This window comes from Macrobrachium rosenbergii, chromosome 20 (assembly GCF_040412425.1).
Source record: "Macrobrachium rosenbergii isolate ZJJX-2024 chromosome 20, ASM4041242v1, whole genome shotgun sequence".
Taxonomy (NCBI): Eukaryota; Metazoa; Arthropoda; class Malacostraca; order Decapoda; family Palaemonidae; genus Macrobrachium; species Macrobrachium rosenbergii.
This window is the reverse complement of record NC_089760.1, coordinates 27,226,503-27,248,978: the sequence shown is the minus strand read 5'-3', so window position 1 is coordinate 27,248,978 and position 22,476 is coordinate 27,226,503. Positions and strand designations below refer to the sequence as shown.

The 22,476-nt window shown below is 35.3% G+C and overlaps 1 protein-coding gene across 3 annotated transcripts; it reads right to left on the bottom strand.

Annotated features, from left to right (window-relative positions):
* Positions 1-194: 194 nt before the first annotated feature.
* Positions 195-22,085, bottom strand: gwl (serine/threonine-protein kinase greatwall). Of its 3 annotated transcripts, XM_067122265.1 has the most exons (17): positions 21,901-22,085; positions 19,113-19,168; positions 18,913-19,013; positions 18,221-18,312; positions 17,392-17,513; positions 15,124-15,230; positions 12,772-12,881; positions 12,255-12,376; positions 10,956-11,098; positions 9,474-10,824; positions 9,119-9,290; positions 8,149-8,304; positions 7,617-7,773; positions 6,465-6,578; positions 5,776-5,988; positions 3,736-3,829; positions 1,226-1,349 (listed from the first exon to the last, which is right to left on the bottom strand). In XM_067122265.1, the coding sequence occupies exons 1-16, from the start codon at positions 21,973-21,975 to the stop codon at positions 3,783-3,785; spliced, it is 3,138 nt and encodes a 1,045-aa protein (XP_066978366.1). In that variant the 5' UTR covers positions 21,976-22,085; the 3' UTR covers positions 1,226-1,349; positions 3,736-3,782. The 3 variants fall into 3 exon arrangements, with proteins under 3 accessions (XP_066978365.1, XP_066978367.1, XP_066978366.1); XM_067122264.1 differs by having other exon boundaries at positions 195-3,829; XM_067122266.1 differs by lacking the exon at positions 18,913-19,013 and having other exon boundaries at positions 195-3,829.
* Positions 22,086-22,476: the final 391 nt, after the last annotated feature.

Sequence of the window (22,476 nt, the reverse complement as noted above, 5' to 3'; positions counted from 1 at the left end):
AAATTCGCTAGCTTACACAGTTATTCAGCAGTCGATTCATCCACTATTTGTCTGTTGTTTGTCATAAGTTAAAACATTTGCAATTACCATGAATGTATGTCCTGTAAGAATGGTTTTCATAAATATACTTCATTATGATACTGAAACTATATTTACCTAAACAACCTTTGTATCTGATGATAATAAAACAGGGATTTTCAAGAATTCCATACTGTATTACTACAGGACAAAAAGTTAATTCAAATATTGTAGCACCAATATGAAAGAATGCTTCTAAATGATTTAAAAATAAACAGTACTGATCTGCTTATTTACACTAATAAAAGATGTATACAATTCTTGAAATGTATTATAAGTTTTCAAACAATGATTATGATTTGTTAAAAATCTGAAATAATGAACTGGAGCAGACAGAGCTTTGTCCAAAAACAAAAAAAGTAATCTGTTTCCTATAATCTCGCCAGTTAATATCTTCTCAAAATCTATAGCTAAATAATGAACAAAAATGCAGTTCACATCCACTTTGTTCTTTCTTAAACTTAAATGACATACAATCGAAGGACTGGTTACAATTCTCAGTACCAGTAATAATAACTAATAGAAGAATCACATCTCCCAGTAAATAAAAGTAAATATGAAAAGTGGATTAAACAAAAAAGCTACAGAGCAGACACATTTTAAACTGTACCTTGATTTCTATAAAATTACAGTTGACTAGACAGCACAAACAAAAACAGTAAAAAAGCAAGCAACAAATAAAAAGATCTGTAACCTTGATACAAATATGTGACCTCAGCTACTGTGTAAAACTGCTATTTTCGACTTAAGTTGACTACTTGTTAGTCCAATTTAACTGATTTTAAATCTCCAATCTGATTTTTGCATAAAGGTTCCTATTACCACAATGTCTTTGGATAAAATTTTACTCACACTGTTCCACGACAGATATCTAGATTTTATACATTATGTCAACACAGGCTGTACTTGGCTCACAAAAGCAACTAAAAACAAACTTTCCTGAACTGATGACACTTTATAAGAAATAACTACGGTTCAACACATTACTTCCGCAATGCATTTTGTCTTCTAAAAAATACATGAATTAGTTCAGCACAAAGAGGTCTTACATATCTCATAACTTATCAAAATGGGCTTACGTTTGAATTAGAATCCACAATTGGAGACCAAAACAAGCAGGTTATTGGAGAAATATGACAGACAGCATGTTGTTTGCTTAACAGCAATGTAAAAATCTATTGAGTAATTTTACAATGCAACATGAATAACCAAATACTTACACTTTAGTACGATACTGCATTTGAATCCAATTCTGATGGACACAACACAACCTATGAAGTTAAAAATACAAAGGAATAAATGATAATTTGTACAAAAGCAATAAAGCACATTCACGTCTATAAGGATTTCAGTGACCTATAAGAGACAGAGCTAACTATACAGTATTAACAATCCTATCTCTTTTGAATTTTATTTATTTACAAAGGTATGAAAGTGTACTAAATTAATGGTAAAACAATATCAACAGATTACTACAGTTCCATGAAATTAAAATGGTTCCCTTAGAATGCTGATAATAATTTTCATAATTCTGGAATATACATAGCCTTAAAAATAATGTTCACCAAAAATATTTATACACAATAATGATACTTCCTAAAGGCAATGACACTACAGTGCTTTCCAGTATCTTTCAGCATGTCTACATCCTTTGTGCTATGTAGCCAGTATTTTATGCACAGTACATTGGTGGAAAATGGATGTCATATGTTTCTGAAGGTGATGTCACAAGTACAAACACGTGACTTCAATTTTGTCAGCAATAGTGAATGCAAATTTTGTGCCAGAAAACATTTGTGTGATGCCAGCTATACAATTTTATTGTAATCATTTTATATAATCAACATAATAAAAATAGATTTTGTCCATCTGATTAGCAAATTTGTATTATTTTAGACCACTTTTCAATCAATATCCTGAATCAGACTTATACTGACATAAGCAATAACATTTCTTTTGCAAAGAAACAATCTAAAAAGAGAAATACAATGACAAGTTCTTAACAGCTGTTCTCTACACTTACAAAAACTTACTAGTCACATAAAATTGTCACCAAATATTTAGTTTAGACCAATAAAACTGGTATATCAAAGGAGGTCTAAGTTTTCCATCATAGGTACAGGAAGTATTATTTGAAAGAGAGTAATGTGATCATTTCGGGATACCTGAATAAATCAGTGTCCTTGATCTGGTATTTTTATGAATACCTAAAGGTACTTCTCTTGACTTTAAAAGGAACAAATGGTGAGAGGCCTGGATAAATGTCAACTGTGGACAAAGAGAGACAGTTAGCCTGGGATGAATCTACACCTAATAATCAGAGAAATTAAATCAACCACAGTATAAGAGAATCTTGGTAATTAGTCTTTGACAAAAAAGATCATGAAAGAGGCCAGACTATCACCAAAGTGTAAGATTTTTTAGTTCATTGGTCGACAAATCGTTAAATTGGCATCAGCAGAGGGTGGAAAAAGGTAGATAACTAGCAGCAAATTTTTGGCAAGTCATCCATCATGATATGGTTGAGAATAACAAGGTCTGTCAGGACACTGATCTGGATAGATGCAGAGATGCAATGTTTAGGGTTATAATATTGGCAACTCTATTTATGTCTAATGATGACTATCCGAATAGGATATGAAGTTGACATATCACTACTAATTAGCATAAATGGTCAATAAAGTTCCTAACCTCCTCTGACCAAATATGGAGACAGGTTGGTAATTTCCTGTCAATACCCTGAAGGCAAGGTTAAAAAGAGATGGAACCACACTGACATGGGTTTTTAGGAAATTCTGTTGCCATATGAGAGAATTTGCTGTTGCCAGTTCAAACGCTGGATTGTCTGAATAAATTTCCTCAAGATTTTAAAAATCTGAGGTAAGAATGAGAGGTACACCATAAAAAATTACAAATGCTTCCTTTCATCAGCAACCTGAAGATATATTCCCAGAGCTTGGCCAGATCAAACAAATTTAATACAGCTGATTATGGGTGACAAGATCTTAAGGTGGGGATACTAACAAAGATGCTGAACCATTCGGATACCGGGAAATAAAAAAGGATCTTAATTTTACTGGAGTGGAGGCACTGCATTGCTATGAAATAACAATATAAATGAGCAAAGCTCGCAATATCTTGAACAGACTGTAATTACACAAATTTATAGTGACCTACAGGTGCTTCTTAGTATGTAGGCAAAGTAATATTTTATTCCAAACTATTTCAACCACGTAATGTTTTACACTTGCCTGTTAGGCCACAAATAAATGTTCAAGTTGGTATACATAAATAAAACGGGTCCACACTTACAAACAAACTATTTTTTATAAGAGCATAACACTTCTGTAAAGCTGAAAGAGTCGCTTGCATGTGGATATTAGACCCCTAGCACTGCCCCGCAGTAGCTAATAGGCAACTAAGACAAAAGTTCGCTTCCTCATGTGGTTAGTTTTAACCTTACTGAGACCAATTATAGGATAAAATGTTTGCAGTTTATGCAATTAAAATTATTTATAAAATATTAGATATTGTATCTTACAATCCAAATACATGATAAAAGTGTAATAAATATAAAGTGAGTCAAATAATGAAAGATTATTAACAAGAGGAGTACACTAGAATATATCAAAAACAACTCTCATATCCAATCTTCACCTATTTACACCTCCCAAAGGTAATTCCACAGATTCCCATGAGCCACTTCATAACTCAAAGTTTGAAACCTTCAACTGCTGTATGTTGTTGCGAGCTGCAAAAAAATGGATGACAAAATTTAAATAATTTGTAAAAGCAATAATCCTTAATGTGACTGATGCCTTCAACCCACGGTTGAAGGTGCTAAAAGCTACTTAAACTAAGAAAAGTTACAAGGTTCAATGAAGATGAAGATAAACAGGTTGAAGCTGTAGGCTTTCGGAACAGAATAGGGGAACAAGAGCATTATACAGGTTGCTAGAGGTGCCCCAGCCATCAAAGTTGTGTGCAAGGTCACGGTAAAGAGATAATGTATGCTGGGTGGAACAAGATGATGATGCACCTCTGGTCTCTGAGGTGAAAGATGAGGCAATAATTATGAGTGCTCCCAACCCTCAAACAGTAGAAAAACATGTGGCTAGCAATGATGAAGAACAAGAGAATGTCATGAATAACAATCAAAGGTTGTTGAGACATCACATTTCCACAGCTCATGTGATGTAAGGGGATTCCTAGACTATGAGGGAAGCACCAGATAATCAGGCCACCTGCAACAATTCCTAAATCTCATTTTTAATACTCCTTGGGCATAAAGAGTAACTCAATGATGGTAGTAACAAAAATGAATAAAAATACATGCACCTCCTGTAAGTTTATGTTGTGCATTACTGACTTCAATTTTACATTCCTTTTACTCTTATTACTTATTTTTTACTTTTTTAATTTTTGAAAAAAACTTGCAAGCTAATTAAATGTATGTAGTAGCGATGGTTATGCACATTTTAAAATGATTTTAAACTACTACATATGCCAAAGCTCAGGTCTAACTACATCAGTTTTGGCTTTTATGTTTTTGTGCCTTTTACCTAAACTGTCTTTAGTGTAATTAAAATTAATATGAGAGAGAGAGAGAGAGAGAGAGAGAGAGAGAGAGAGAGAGAGAGAGAGAGAGAGAGAGAGAGAGAGAGAGAGAGAGAGAGCAGGTGGTATTTCGTTACTTTTGTTAAAAAAAGAAACAAAGATAATTGTGGTCTTTTGCATATTGTAAGTTTTGAGTATTTTACATATTTTGTAAGAATAAGTGGGTAAAACTGCTGCAATCAGCTAGTTTTTGTGTTAGGCTACACTGTACATTGCATATATTTTTAGAAGTAATTTATGTTTTAAACTGAATACCAATTACAAAATACGTTAGCACAGGCAATTCATTACATGGAATTGCTGTGCACTATAAGCTATGTGAATTGAAACAAGGGTGTCATCACTAGGCCAGGCCCCTTAACTGTCTGCTAAGTTGGGGTGCAATTGTATTGTATAAGATGGAATACAGTACTTACCCAGTGAAGAACATAAACAACACTGGGTTCAAAACTTAGAACTAATCCAGAAACTCATCAAAACTCAATTATATTTCATATGATTGATAATCACCAGCAAGTCCTCAGAATATTGAAAAAGGGCAAACAATCAAGATCTAAAGATCACTAAAGATGACAAATAAAAGTAGTGCAAGAAAAGGCATTGAGCAAGCATTCATACACACCTCTGCTTCACTAAAGTCACATGACTTCACAGGTGAAGACAGGAATATTCCAACCAAAAGATCTCACCACTTTTTTCTCATCAATTCATTTGTATGACCATAACCAGTTATAAGTAAAAATAAGGTCTCTGCTTTTCTTATGGACACATCCTAACTACAAAAATAATTTATACCCTTTGACAATAATGCAAAGGATTCAACATTTAACTACTAGATCTTTTGTAAAAAATAAAGAATTTTATAAATGAAAAATAATTTCTTTGCTTATGATGCAAATGACTGTCTGGCAGAAAAAAAGGTCTCAACATATTTACCAAATTATATTTAGATTCGTTTTTTATCTGACTGGTAACTATGGCATTAGAAAACTAATCACAAGTCCATTGGAATATACGCTATTCCATGAATTGCAATTACCATAACATATTAACTTACACAAAACCACCACAACTACTTACCCTCAAAGTATGTTGTGTCCATAGCATCATCAGGCTGTGGGACAAATGGTGCTTCAGTATCCCTCAAACATGTCCAGTCAATGCTTGAAAACAGCGTAATTGACTTAATAGTATCAAAATTAGCTCTGCATTTAGGATCAGAAGCCAGAAGTTTATCAATGGCCTCTACAGCTGCTGAAGACAGAGCTTCATCATCTTGTGGCCAAGGAATATCTGAAATCAATAAAAAATTGGACAAATGAAGACCAAGACCTGATAGGAGTCACACAGAAGAAAGTGGAAAGAATTGATTTCATATCTAACCCCATGAATGGCAAGTTCATAGAAAAATGTTTGTGATGATGAGTAAATTAATCAGACAGCTACATTATTTCTATATGCTCATAGGGCTGGCCAAAAAGGAATTTTTCTTACAAACCATGTAAATTTGAGACAAAATTATAGATTAGACAGCTAATTGGAGAGATACCAAAACAAACGCAATGAAAAGTATAAAGTAAAAAGCAAAGCACTGAGGAGCAAAAAGGATGTAGTGTCTCCCCTAACCCACACCCCAACACACACAGGGTAACATGAGTTCTAAATTGGAAAGAATTCAATTGTACACTAGTCAGAATCCAAATAAATAATTGGCAGATTAACTAGGTTTTCTGTTACCAGCTAATACTGACTCCTTCTTCCTCCCTTACCTCTTTGTAAGATGTTATTGAAAACAGCATCGGGAGTTTCATCATTAAATGGTGGAATACCAGTCATGAATTCAAATAAGCAAACACCCAATGCCCACCAATCAACAGCAGGACCTGAAAGCACAGGTTAAAAATATATGTATAGAAACTAATAAATACAGTCTATGATCTATAATAATTATCCATCAATTTAACCAAACTACGTAGCATGCTACTAAGCACACTTCAAGTTCTTAGAATTCTAAGTAATGCTCAAAATTTACAACTCAGAATTGAACTAGAAATCAGTGCAATAATACAGAGAATAGGGCACACCAAAATGTTCCAACGACAATTATTAAGTGATAAGGGTTACTAAAAGAAAGTCATGCAAATAGATAACAAGAGTACACATACTACAGGCATCAATAAAGATGCCTTCTTCCCTTACGTTTATGAATGAAAAGTTGGTGTGTCAATTCCCAAAATCTTATGATACCATAATATTTTTCTTTACTTTTATGATTACTCTATTTCCTCCATAATAACTCTATCTCAACCATCTATTTCTGATGGGAAAAGACTTGATATGAAGTTGTTATAAGCACCCAAGAGCAGCAATTGCTTTTAAATTCCAAAAACACCATTCCTAGACAAGGAAAGACATTGAAATATATCTGGCAAGGACAACCATAGGAAACTGGCAGAGGTCCAAAGCAGTAACGACATGCAACTGATTGTCAGAGCTGGGTATAAGATAAAAAGATAATGATAACATTACGCGGTACCTAATTATGGCGAATAATTGATAAAACTTGATGCAAAAGTTTAATTTAAAACTGCTTTTCCACAGTTCTGAAGTATATACCATGAAATGTTGCAGGAAAGTGATCACTAACTCTACAGGGTAGCTCAGCCCTATCTCTTTCAGTAATCATCACTGATAGCCCTGTAGTAGTTTTGTCAGTCAATTTAGAATGGTTTACTTTCTCAGGTTACAAAAGGTTAAAGGTCTATAAACCATGTAATTACTGAGCATTTGAACAAGACCAGTGAATCAAAATCCGTTAATATAAACGAAGATAATAAATTAAAATATTGTATTGAGATTTATGGAAGGCTGATTTATTTACAGAAAAAAAGATCATGTACTTGGAAGTTGATGTAACTAACCGTGGCCTAATCTTAGGAGAAGCTCAGGTGCCAGGTAATCAGGGGTGCCTAATATTCGAGATTCTGAGCCAATGGGAGGTTTAGCTCCTCTTCGTACACTTTTAGGAGCTCTTAATGGTGTATGACCAAGCATTTGAAGTGGAGTACTTGGAACACTCTGAAATGAATGAATTGCAATGTTAAGGAAATGAGTATGAAAAAATGACCAAATCTTCTTATTCTATTTATTACTGTAACTTTTTTTGTGCCCTTGTTGTCAAGATCTGCTACTGAGACTCAAAGGATATACAATACCATAATTTCTGGTGGTTCAGGTATCTATATAATAACAGCTTTTTTTAAATTTTAAGCTCTAAGAAAACAAATCCACTTATTTTTAACATTTCACATTTGGCCTAGAATTTAAATCCGTGGTGTCAACAAAGAATATTTATTCTTACTTATTTTTGAAAATATTTTCTAAAAATAAGCAAATAAATAAAAATTTACATATCCTCACAATAATTAAGCACTATACATTTATCCTTCTTACTTTTATTCTTCCTGGTGTGTGATAACTATGAAAATGTTGCATGTGTTGACTGTGAACACTGGATCCTTGAGAGGGACAACTCTTTTTATGATCCAAAGATGTATCTTTTTCTGGTGTGTCTGACATCATATCACTTTCACTGTACCATCTCACAATCTATAAAAAAAAGGCATATCAATAATATCAGAATCTTTCATGGTTTTCTGTTCAGTTAACTGACATCAAAATCCATTATAAATGCAGTTTAGATAATGAAATATGTGCCTGCATCAACGTGAAAACAAAAATTACACATTAAATGATGAATGAAAAGAATGAAAGCATTACAAAGCTTGAAAGCAACATTCTTGGAAAGATCAACAATGCTAACTCAACATTAATCACCCAGAAAGTAAGCTTAACCTTGACTGTGATGAGTGGTGGGACTGGGATTTCTGTTCATGGAAAAAATGCAGTATGTGATTAATGAGGCAGTAGGTAGTATGAAAAAACTTGCTCTGTAATACAAATGGTTTTTTAAGAGGAAGGCCCATTACTTCCATGTGGGTTATGCTCCACATTTTTCCTTCCTAGATAAATGGTATTGGAATAATCACTTCTTTGGTCTTTTGATTCACTAAGCAAGAATATTAATACTGTACTTCCTTACATGAATACAAAATGATAAACAATGTATCTTAATCACTATAAAAAAAATGCAAGTTACAAGATATGAACCATTACTCAATACATATCCAGAGGTAAAAATTAAGTAATGCAGTTATGGTAACTGCACAAGTCTACAGGTTAATTCCTGAAGTTGACATTAAATCCAGGCTGGTACATGAGGTAGCTTATTCATACTTTGAAAGCAAGTAATTCCTTATCGCTGTTTCATCAATTATGAATGGTCTATCCTCTCACCAACAACAGATCAAGCTTATACAAAATACTGTACATGTTTTTTATTCTGAATGAACATTAATATTACCTGATTTCCTCTTCGACTTGCATTTTCTTTACTTTGCAGAGATGCTCTGCTACTTGTGCTCAAAGGAGAGGGAATGTTTTCCTTATCTGTCAGAAAATGATCATCGTCCTCCACAGATGTCTGACAATTTTCTTGCATTTGATGTAATTTCAAAAGATCTTTTCTTTTGGTCCTGTTAGTAAAAATAAGATGAAGTACAGTAATATATAAATAATTATAACAACAATCCATCATTTTTATGTATTTATGATCACTAAATTAAAACAATCACATGAATTACTGAGTACACTATTCAAGGATTGTCAACATATAAAGAATTTTAGGAAATAACAAAAACTATAATTAAAATTCTTACCTTTTACTAACTCCCATCAAAGAACTTTTTGGAGATTCATCAGTGCAGGAATATTCTGTAGATGAATTACTAAGTGGACTCTTCTTAATATTCTGCTTTTTCAGTAACTGCCCATGAACTCCTAAGACTCCAAAATTTCCAGTGAGACCAGTTGAAGAACTGTGTGTGTTCACTGGTGGACTCAGTGCTGATCCTATAGACCTCTTAATACCTCGTGACTGACAAGGTACCTTAAAATTCTTCTCACTCTGGCATGTACTCAAAGTTGGTGAAAAAATTCTTTTTGCAAATATATCATTCTCTCTCAATGACTCTGATATATCTTTAGGAAATGACCCATCTGCATTTACCTGGGTAACTGCAAGTCTGCCAGATGGCAAACATGTGTTGACATTCTCAGTAGAATTCTTCACATCAGTCGCATTCACATCATCATTGTCATCACAATTAGGAGGTACTGGAGAGCTTGTGGCAATATCAGCAGAGAAAATGCAATTTGGTACTGTGCTCAAAAGCCCTGACGAATTAATAACTGGTGACATATGGTGGGACAGCTGAGACAAAGCACGTAGCCTTGGATGACACTTATGGCCAATCTTTCCTTCAAAATTCTTCGGAATTTTAGAAAATTCTGAAGTTGCAAGCTCTGGACAGTCTTCAAATACATCTGATACACAGTCCTCTAATCCTATGTCTAAGAACACTTCACTAAATTCAGAAGAAGCTCTACACTGTTTCCTCGCCGTGGTCACTGCTTGACTTCCTTTATCAGCAGCCTTCTCTACTTGTAATTCTTTTCCACTATCACAAGCTTTACCATTCACTGCTTCAATGGAGCAATTCCTGGATTTTATGGGGTCACTGTCTCCATGAAGATTACAATCCTCCTCAAAACTCATACCTAAATCTTCACTAACATTCTGGACAGGTGAATGGTTAATTGGCAGTACACTCAATTCTCCACTATTATTTGATGAGTTTTTAGGGGAACTAGTACTAACACTTGACATATCTGAGGATCTAATATCACCAGTGAGCTCTTCTTTAATATCTTCAAGACTATTGTCTCTTGAATGCCAAAGAGGAAGAGGATGTATACCACTTTCATGGCCAAGGTAACTTGACATTGAGATATCAAAATCACTTGAAATGTCTTGTTTGACATTATGACAAGCAGAGGTTTCTACAATTTCTTTTGGAGAATGTGAACACACTGACCTTTTATTGATATTTATACCATCACCTTTTGGGGACACATATTCTGGTTCTTTCATTGGTGTGCCATCACTAGAAAAATGAAACTGCCTTTTCACATCACTGAAGCTCTTTGAAGTTTGACAAATTGGTGATTCTGAAAAATTTAAAAGGGCAAATGATCAAAAGTTCATGATCCTAAAATAAAATATCAAGAAGTACAGTTTATCACACATACTCTAAAAAAGGAAAACAAACAAGGCTACAGGATATCCTTATGAAACTCACCTACAACAGAGGGGCTGCTATCTGATCTACTATTTCCTCTTGATGTATGGCCATCGGTCATGTTCTTCTGATTCTGAGTTGAAGGACTAACATAAGATCCCTGAGACTCATTTCTGGAGATATGCTGCATTTGCAGTGGAGTCCTAAATATCATAATGAGAAAATTTATAAGAAAAAGGAAATAACACATGCCTTCATTAAAAAAAGATTGGAACACACTTATGTTAATACTGTAACATATATAACCATATATAATAATGATTAATTTGTGTACCAATAAAAAACAAAAGGGCTTGACAAAGTGTGAAATGCATAAAAGTTACATTACTGTTTTATTTTGAAATACTAGTGTTTTATTTCATAAAGATAATCTGTGGAAGTGTACGATTGTTTTCAGCCTTCATGCCCACAGATGTAAAGCATTTGGTTTCAGAGGGGATAATCTGAGCCAAAGCAAAGGGATCCACAGGGGTCAGTGCAAGCGGAGAACTTTTGGCTGGTGCCAAATGGTAAAGAAAGGCATACAGGGAGGTCTACCCTGGAATGACAGAACAAGGCCACATTGCCTTCAGCAACTCCTTCATCTCCTGGGAATATCTTGGAGTCAATGCATCAGAAGTAGGCGCTCTTAGGGGTTAACAGAAACCGACAGCACCAACGACAACACTGGTAAAGAAGTCAGCTGCGCGTTGTCTGGTCCACGTGTACCCAGCCTGGACTGAGCAAGGGGAAAAGGAGCAGACACAATCCCAGTAGAAGCAGTGGTGTCGAAACAGATGTAGATACTGACATGACCTTCTTCAACTTCTTCCTACTAAACCCATACTTCTTCCACAAGCCAGATGACCAAGAGATATACTGTGTAGGCAGTACATAAAGAGTGTGGGTTGACAGTCACAAGCAACATGACTAGCAAAAACTTGATCAATCTTAAGAAAAGATCAGGTACCATCAACAGCAGCCAAGATGCATAGCTTTCCATAATATCTGCACAGCAAAGTAGGCCAAAAAGTGGAAGCTGTTTATTGAGTGAGTGGGTGGTTCCCCTACCCGCTTACTCACCTGCCACTAGTGAATTACCTCATTATCAAGTTTCAAGGACATAACCAGCTTTTGCTGAAGGTATATCCATACAAAAGATGAAGGTTTGTAAATGAGCATTGTACTACACACCGCTGAATGAACTCTTTGCAGATATAAAAGATGAATTTCATATAGATCAAAATAATGAAATTGTTGTTGGTAATATGAATGCAAAAGTTGGTAGCCTAGAACAGAAGGTGATCAAAGATTAAATACCTTTGCAGCTCAGAGCTTACAGTCTGATTCCTGAATGACATTTTTTGTGTACTGATTAAACTTGAGTTTACTTGTTCACTTAACATAGAATAATTCAGGGTGCTACAGCTGTCTTCTGATCTCTGAAATAATACAACATGAATCATATCAATAAGCATTACACAGCCATATTACAATTGTTACTGGACATTTTTTCTGCATTGTTAAATTAAATGTTAGGTTTGATTAGACTACTGTATTAAGTTTAACAATCATATTTCCACAAAAGTGTGCCAGGTAGCTGCTTGAACTAGAAACACAGTTATTAAAATGAATAGAACTTCCACGCGGAATGTCTCCCGTCTAACTTGTAACAAGCTTTCATTCTCTGATTTTCTGAAGAACAAAGATGTGCTTTAGCTTCCTAGTTCATAATTAATCTTGCACTGTTAAATATAAACTTGTTTAAATATAAATGATCAACTGAATCTTGAAAATCAAGAACAGTGTACAGTAAGAATACTTGAGTTGGACTTACAAAGGAAAGATGTGATTTAAGAGACAAAATCTGACCAGGGGTTCTCATGTAACGTAAGCCTGACCTTACAGCTGTTGGTGTAGCTGGTACCATTTCTGAAAATTCCATTTCTGAAAAGAAAAAGATGTATACTAGTAAACCAAAGCATTAGCTATATAATTAGCATAATGTAGTTAAACCAAATCATAGTCATATTTCTAGGCTCTCATAGGGCTCATCCACTGGATATGTTCTCTAGTTAGGAGTAATTTTAAAATGGAAGAAGTCACATTACAAGTTGGAGTGAGATGGGAAAGGCTCAAAGTAAACAGATGAATTCAGCTGAAAATTGAATGGTTAGTGTAAAATACCTTAGTTCTGTCTCAAGTGTGTTGTACATGGGATTCCATAGGTGGCAACAGCCTAAAAGGAGCATTCCTTGCAAGACCAACTTTATATTGCTACCTTGATCTAATCTGTTTTCACTAACATGCATTTTTGCTAAGGACAATGATGTTAAAAAAGGACTGCTTCATAAAATAGAGAGCAAATACACACTATTGGTTTTTGAAAATCTTCAGTTACAATTTTTGAATAAACTATTATAATCATAATTTACAGCTGCCCTCACTCACCACATGAAAAGCTCACTGCTAGCCTATAATGTTTATGACAAGTCATCAAAAGTCACACCTCCTTATTACAATGCAGCTATTCAATACCTTTTCCAATAAAGCTCCTTAGGGAGGTGTAAATCTTAAGAAACAATTCCTTTCCTTTGATAAGGTTCCATCTTAGATGAATAATTTGTCTGTGAAATTACTGCTAACATCTTATCACAAGTGTGAATCACAAGCAAAGTATTATGATTGAAGCTTTATAATTACATACAGGTTATTACACTTTGCAAATAATTTTACAAACATAGAATATCAAGCAAAATGTGCAAACACTCTATCACATAAGGTAAATAAAAAAATACTGTCTACCAAGCTCACAGAGAATATAATTCCTAACCATAACATATGACAATATAACAAAGAAAAGTTAAAAAGTATAAAAAATTATACTGACAGCTGAAATAATACAATAAGGATTTATTTCTGATGATGCTAACTGGACTAAGTCAACAGCTTCCTGTCATATAAATACCATAGCCATCATTTTAAACATAAGACTTCTCTCTAATTTCAAGCAGCATTTCAGCGAAGACAATGATGTTCTTCCAAGAAAAAGCTGATGATGTTATTAGTGTTCTTGACCATTACTGGATGGGAATCCTAATATGAGTATCTATAACAGGTTTTGAGTGATGGACGGGATGACTCATATGAGTGTTAATATTACGCACCATTCGGTTTGGATGAATTTAGCAGGAAAGATGTTCATAGCAATTCAATGGTCCATAAATGACTTATGCAACTATAACAGCTAAACACAGGAGAGACATCAATCAGTATGCCTTGAGATTTCAGAGGGGAATATACTGCCTCTGCAGTTCCAGGACATTTTTTTATTTATTTGCTCATAAATATACCCAGGGATTGCTATTGTTTTTAGTTCTTATCTTTTATGATAATATGCCAGCTATAACTGTAATTTTACAAAGAAATGTGCTAAGAAATATCAGAAAAAACATGTGTACCTCGCAAAAAGTTACTGCATCTCCCCATCTCAGTAAACCTTGTGAATATTTTATAACAAATATACTCAGAATTTGTTATTGATATTAGTTATCTGTTAAGATACTGTATGAGGTGTAATTATAATTTTAAAAAATAAAATAAAATAAACTATCAGAAAAAACATGCATAACTTGGTAAAAGGGGCCCCACACACTTTCAACTTCCTGTGGAAGGTAGGGAAAATTTTTTTGAATTTTTTTTCTTACACCATGTGCATTTGCATATCTTCCTCTTCCATTGATATGTTTTTTTCTTAAACTGCCCTACCTTAAAGTTTGCCCGGTCTGGGGGGTGTGCTTGATATATATTTAGCCCATCCCTCAAGGGTTAAGCTCACGAGAACTTTCCTTATTTCAAAAGTGTTTGACTTTGCTGCCATTATCTCCAACACAAGGCTAAAAAAACTGAGGTTCAACAAAATATAAGATTATGAATTTCATTATCTTTCTCCTCTCACTCTCTTGCTTAAAGATTCATCAGCTGATCCAGAGATCACATATTTGATGATCTTTTACTTGAATGGAAACCCATCTACTATTACACCAATTCCTTCTTAAGGCATTAGCTTTTATGTAGTTTTTAAGCTTTTTTGATATTTATATGAATATATATAAAGAATCTGATCCTTTAGCAAGTTCAAATTTTCTGCCATTGACTAACATTCAAATACAAAAGCAAAGAAACTTACCTTTGTGAAAAGTAATCTTACTCAGTCCAAAATCTGTAAGCTTAAGGTGTCCTTTATTGTCAAGAAGTAAATTATCTGGCTTCACATCACGGTGGACTATACCATGGCTGTTATAAAAAAAAAAAAAAATTAAAGGCTTAGTTGCAAACAAGAACTTAGGAGATCTCCAACATATGCATGCTTACACAAGTGTGAATTGTAGCATACCAAGACCTGACTCAACAAGCCTTCATAATTCATTCACACTTTTGAAAAATGAGCACTTAGCTATCAGAGTCAGCAGTGTTGTTCTACTAAGAGAGATGATGAATCATTAGTGATAACATTATTTAAAAAGGGTTGTGCACAGGCGTTACTGGTGCACTACCTAGTGTTACACTAGTCAGCTATGAGACTTACATGTGTGCATAAGAACCTGGTTATTGGAGTTAAGGTGAACAGTATGTAGCAAAGCAAAACAGGAAACAGTACCAATAGTACTGCCATGGCACTAGGTCTTGCCTAATTGGTGGTTTCTGCAGTCTTCTGCAAAGAGATGCTGTTCTTGTTGCAGGTCAAACATCTTGACTGTCAAATATTTACCAAGATGCATAACCTGATCATGGAGCAAATGGAAGGTGCTCCTTTCATCTGGGATCAGGATATGAACTTGAGCCAGGCCAGCATATAGTAATGAAGGCCTAGGCCTTGTCTTTGCTGGCTGATATCACAGATGGTTGGGAAAAGCAGATTACAAAGGACATTTGTTGCAAGTCATAGTTATGTGGCTAGAAGAGGATCAATGTTTGCTTTTAACATAGAGAGAAGCACGTGCTGACAAGGAGGCTGTCAAGATGTTCCCATACATCTCAAAGCAATGTATTTGTCATGGCAGTTTTTGAATAAAGTAATCCCTGAACAGATAAAATGGCCTTCTTCTGGATAAAGATGTCAAACAAAACTTTCACTGTCCGCACAGAGGATTGCAGTACTGTTTAAGAATACCAAGGACTACATCACCCATGTTTATGCAAAACTTTCATACTCTGAAGATCCCATGCTGCTGTCACTTTTGATTTACTGTTCTGAGATGCCAAGGGCACTGAAGGGTTTTGCTGAGCAGCAGCTTTGAATAACCTAGGTGTTTAATCTGAAGGTATGGATGACAATAGCCATCAAACATACCTAAATGGTTGGTAATGTTCTGGCAGCCACTTACTAAATGGAATAAAATTCTGGTGTGACAACAATGAGGTTTTTGCCCTCCAACACCCTTTTTTTTTTACCTACCTATGTGCCAAATAATCATCTGTACGTACTTAAGGCCTAGTACTGAAAGGATGGTAAAGCAGTAATACAAGAACTTTCTCATCAAAGATATGACCAACTTCATGGCTGATGAGGAGAATACAATCCAGCCCTCTCTGTTCACTGGTATTTACAAGTTAAGTATAGGGCTGGCCCGAAGGATTAGACTTATTTTACGTGGCTAAGAACCAACTGGTTACTTAGCAACGGGACCCACAGCTTATTGTGGAATCCGAACCACATTATAGCGAGATATGAATTTCCATCACCAGAAATAAATTCCTCTAACTCTTCATCAGCAGGCCGGGGAATCGAACCCCGGCCCAGCGAGTGCCAGTCCACAGCTCTACTGACTCACCCAACGAAGAGCTGCTGGTATTTACAACTTCATGGGGTTCCTTTCTACTGAGAACATTCATAAGGGGATCTAGAAGTTGTCACACAGTCAATTTCAATGAGGTACACAATGAATATGTTACCAAGCTGACTGACAAATGTGGAATTGATAGCAACTGAGGAGAAGCATGCAACAGAATGTAAGGTGGCCAGGAATGAAGATGCAAAAGCTCCTATGGTATTTGATCTAATTGTTTTTATGCCATCCTCCCATGGTTTAAATGGTGTCATAAACATAAGAGAGGTCAATCCTACCACTTTAAAAGTGGTACAACTCCATCTCTGCCACATGCAGATCTATGGCTGTACATGTAATTATTGAAGAAGAAATTACATGACTAGTAAATGAAACAAAACTTTCAATGTTCTTCAAACTTGTCCTTACTTGCCATCCTTGTTTATCCACTCATCTGTTATATATCCAGATTTCTTTAACCTTCGAAATTTATGTTAAGTCTCTTCATATTAAAGTAACTAGTATATGTGAATTTTCATATTTCTAATTCATATTAAAACTACAGTAACCAATATATAGTACTGTACATAATTGCACCAACATTTCAAATACTCACAACAAATACTAACCTATGTAAGTACTGAAGGGCAAGAGCCAATTCAGCAGCATAAAAGGTTGCCATGGGTTCATCAAAGTACCCATACATCGTCAAAAGGGACTTTAAATCACCGCCTATGAGATACTCCATTACCTGGAAATTATTAAAATATCCATTAATGTCACTGATGCCATCATAATGGGATTTGATTTATGATGTCTGAGCTCTTCAATTGGTCAATAAAAAAAGAAAATTTATCACTCTTAAATCAACAAAAGGCATAGGGCCCTGGGTAATTTCTTTAACTATATTTCAAATCACTGAATGTAAACATCAAAGTTGATTTGGCCAATCTATAATTATATGGATAAGGACCTGGCCCACATGGAACTCAGTAGCACTCTACCAAAAAGCAAAGAGTACTTCACCAAATGAAGAATATCAGCAACCATCCAGTGAAAACCAAAACATTCAGAGCTGCTCAATAACTAAGTGTTTAGACATTGACTGGCAGAAACGAATTGAGCTCTTTAGCTGTGTTGTACCTATCCTTCCCCGAAAGTGGGCAGGGCAGTATACCTACACCCAAAACAAAAGAGTGCTACCGCGAATTTTGAATTTTGAGCTGCCGTGTAAAGTAGAAACTAGTAGCTATGTGATTATGTGTAAGTCAAATATATAAAAATTTAGTTTTCTGCACATTTCTTGAAGGTACTTTGAATACTGTACTACCATGACATGCACAAAAAAAAAAAAAAAAAAAACTGATAGAACCAATGAGCGACTAAAATAAACCTACTACTGGACTATTCAACTTCAAAAAGATTTCTTGTCATACTACTGCCACAACACATACTTACCAGATAGACATTACAAACAGTTTGCAAGGAATAAAAGAGTTGCACACAAAAGGGACTTTTAGTTCGGGCCAAGGCATCTCTCTCTGTGATGACTGTTGGAATAAAGAAAATAAAAACATAAGATCATTCACATGAAATTTAAAAAACCATTTGCTTTACAAAAACTAAATTTCTCTGGTCAAGCAGGAAAGGGCCAAACTTGATACTTAACTTGGTAAACGTAGTTATGTGGTTGGAAGATTGTACTACAAGTGAGGAATTAGTGAAGTGGTTTCAGAGGCTTGAAAAACATTGAGATCACAACGACTGAGACAGTTTGGATGTGGTTGGAAGGACCTAAGAACAGTTGATCATACTCGTAAAAGCGGTAAATATGGAAGATAGCAGGCTTGAGGCCTGTAGGAAGGCCTAGGAAATCATGGAAAAAGTAAACATACGAATACCTACACATTATACAAGTGCAGAAAAAAAAGGGACAGAAGACAGTGAAGAAAGCTCATTTCACATCTAACCCCATAAAGGGAAAAGCTAATGTAAAAACACTGATGACAAATAATGATGATGAATTGGAGTCCTTATATCAATGCATGAAATCACAAGTTTACTGTTGCTACATTAAAGGCAGTAATTTGCAATTCACCTATTGGTTGGGAACCTGTCTACATAAGTTGGGGAGTATCAATGACACTAACCTTGTTCTACCATATTCTTGTTAACAATGTCTGACTTCTTCACCACTTTAATGGCATACAATTGAATGGGATTATCTTTCTTGCAGCCCAAAAACACTTTCCTGAAAACCCACATGGTAAATGTTAATAATGGTCTGTTTCAAATGATTTTCTCTTTTTTATTCAGTATTTCTATCAAGAAAACTTTATCTCAGACCTACCCAAAAGCACCACGACTAATAGGCTTGATAAACTGGAATGCTTCAATCCCTGGCATCTGAAAATAAGAAATTATGCAGTAAATTTCTGTGATAAACCTAGGTGATAATAATGATCCTTAAATACAATGACTTTCTTTTTAATCTAGTGGAGTTGGTAAAGGGCAAGGTAACTTGAAATTTAGGTAATAAATGTCGTTCTAAATTTATATTCTATGAAACACAAAATTTTTAATGTTTTGATTAGATAGTAATTAAAATTTGATAACAATAATAACAAACAGAATCCTGCAGCTACAAATGGGAAAAATTGTCTAGTTTTTGGGACACCTGCCTGGACTGCTACTGCTGCAAAAGCTGGCAGTATCTGAAGGACAACATGCACATGTTGTAACAGGGATTATACACTTGCATTTACCCCTGGTAGTGCACTTACAACAACCACTTAATACCCTATTTAAAACTTAGAGATATGTCTCATTTTCCAAATGAAAGCAGTGAAGGATACAATTTAAAATAGACTTTGCTTGGTTTGAATTCCTTAGCTGCATCTACATTCATATTGAATTAAAAAGTAATAAGAGCAGCTATGAGCTAGGATAAGGAACTCAAGAAGATTGTTACTAAGTAATAACACCAACCAAGGTGTAAGTACAGAGCTGGCATGAACACAGGTTATGTAAAGAACCAATGCTACACTTTTTTATTTTCTAAGGAAGCCTGTGCAGTACTGTATAATCAATGTCCAATTGCAGCTCTCATTACAAAATGACCCCTCTCAAGCAAGTAACGATATCCTGAAGATGCTTGGCCTTAAGTTAATTTAGTTTAGAATACATCACTGTAAGTACCTCTACCGCACCTTTTGGCAGAATTTAAGGGGTGGGGATGTCTAGAGGGGAAAAGCCCATGTTGACAGCTGCACGCTTGGTTGGGTTAGAGAAGGTAAGGTGATTGTAGCTCTGTAAGTACCACCAATAAGATGTCAGAGTCCTTGTACTAATTATATCAAAATTCTAATGCTTTTTAATTTTCTGTAAAAAAAACTATTGTGCCAGCTTTCTCTGTCTGTCCGTAATCTTTCTGTCCTCCCTCAGATCTTAGAAACTACCAAGGCTAGAAAGCTGCAAATTGGTATGTTGATCATCCACCCCCAATCATCAAACATACCAAATTGCAGTCCTCTAGCCTTAGTAGTTTTGATTTTATTCAAAGTTAAAGTTAGCCATAATCTTGCATCTGGAAACGATATAGGACAGGCTACCGCTGGGCTGTGGTTAAAGTTTCATGGGCCGCAGTTCATACAGCATTGAACCGAGACTTGTATGGTAATGCAGTCCCATGTAGACTACACATCTTCAGTTTTAAAGGCATGTGGTTTGAAAAATCATTTAGCCTTCCATTACTTCAGAAGAAAAAGAATCCCACCTTCTACATCCCCCATCGAAATCAGTGGTAATTTCACCATGATATCAATTTAAGGTTCAGTTAAGTGAAAGGTAGGTTAGTTTGCATCTGTGTCAACACCTTCCCACCTGCCCTAGGTCAGATTAGGTTAAGCAAAAAATAGGCTAGCAAGCAGCTGTGTTAAAAGAGGGAAGAAGTGAGGGGTTCAGGCAGCTGCACCTAACTCCAATCAGGTCAGGGCATGATGCCGTAAGTCAGATTAGGTTAGAGAAAGGTCAGGCTGGGATACATCTTTGATGAAACGTGACTTTCCTTTGCTTGTAAATTGGTTGTAAATTTTTCGAAATAACAAATCTGGCGGGTTATCAAAAAAAAAGCCTGCTCAAATAGTCTAGGCTGCAGCTTCACCACATTTTGAACTCAAGAATATAATCAAGGTTCAAAGTAGCTACAAATTTCTCTAGATGTCAATGACTGATGCTAACAATCAGGAAACTGACATCAGAAACCGGCATAGCCTATACACTTATTAGCCCAGGCTAAAAGCTCTTCTTTGAGTATACTGTAGTTGGAGCACATTAGCCTACAGCTGGCACACCACAAGGTGCTCAAAATACTGTAGTATTAGACTAATTAATGAACTAAGAATTCTAAATGGGCTAACCCCCAATCAATCATAAAGTGAAACAGTATAAACTGAAGACTACTACCGCAGCAGGGTTCCTGCCAGTCACCAACTGGAATATGTACAGTACTGCTTTTTGTTTAAATTTTTTGTTATGTTTCTGTCTTTAGCACATGTTTTTACATTCACTCCCAAGGGGTTGGCACTAAAAAACAGAGCCAAATTTGCACATAAACTGGTAACCTAGGCTAGTTGACAAACAAAAGGGGTGTGGTAGGTCTTCAATTTTACCAATAAAACAGCTAGTCAGAGCAGATGTAGGGTAGGGAGACAGGTAGGGTTGAGATATTATAACCTTTCCTAGAACGGCGTATCCTGACCTAACCAAACCTTACCTTCCTAACCTATCTCAGGCTAGAGCACCATGCCCTTAGGGTACCTGGCCTGGGGGGGGAGGCTGCCCCATCTGGATTCCCCCCAAGTAGCACTGAAAATCCCTGTCTCCCTACTATGCACACTGTCCACAACAATAAGCTCGATAGCCTATGCGCAGCCTATAGTGTACTATTATGTTATATAGAAATACTTTGACATAGATATACCCTGGGATTATCTTAAAATGGGTGAAATTTTAATGATGAACAATTATCTTTCAATTTTTGGATAGACTGGAGACCAACGATACAAATTCGATTCACGCCTACCCTACTTAGGCTACTAGTCTAAGCCCAAGTTACTTAAATTTAAAGTAGTGATTACCTTTTTCGCCACCGTTCCTTGATCGCTATCCTTTCGAAGCACTGAATCCATGTCTTTACGTTCACGGACATCCATTATAACGGCAATAATTATTTCACTTTAACTGATAACATTCCTTAGCATTACCATATCCGTTTTTAAATTTTCCTGTCCTGTCCTGTTTGTTTACATCATCTTGGGTGTAGCGTTTTTAAGAAGTCCAACTCCTTTCTATTTACACAAAAAACAAATTTTACATGGATTAGATATAATAATATCTACCATTAATTATTTTAAAAACAAAACATGCTTTAAAATACATATAAATATATACTGAAATGTCTATAAAGATGTGTGTACTCTACATCTGTAGCGTTCTTGGCTGAAGGGTAACCTCTGCAACGGCTCTTTCAGTTTCGCTTCCTTGGTAAAGAAAGTTATTTTATGCTGATTTTTCATTACAAGTGATCTCACTCCTTGGTAAAATTAATCTAAAAATAAAAAAAATGCCTGCTTAACTATTCGTAAGTTGAAATTTATCTGACTTTTCAAATGCAGAACGAATTAGCCACGGCAATTCTTGCTCACACTAATTAG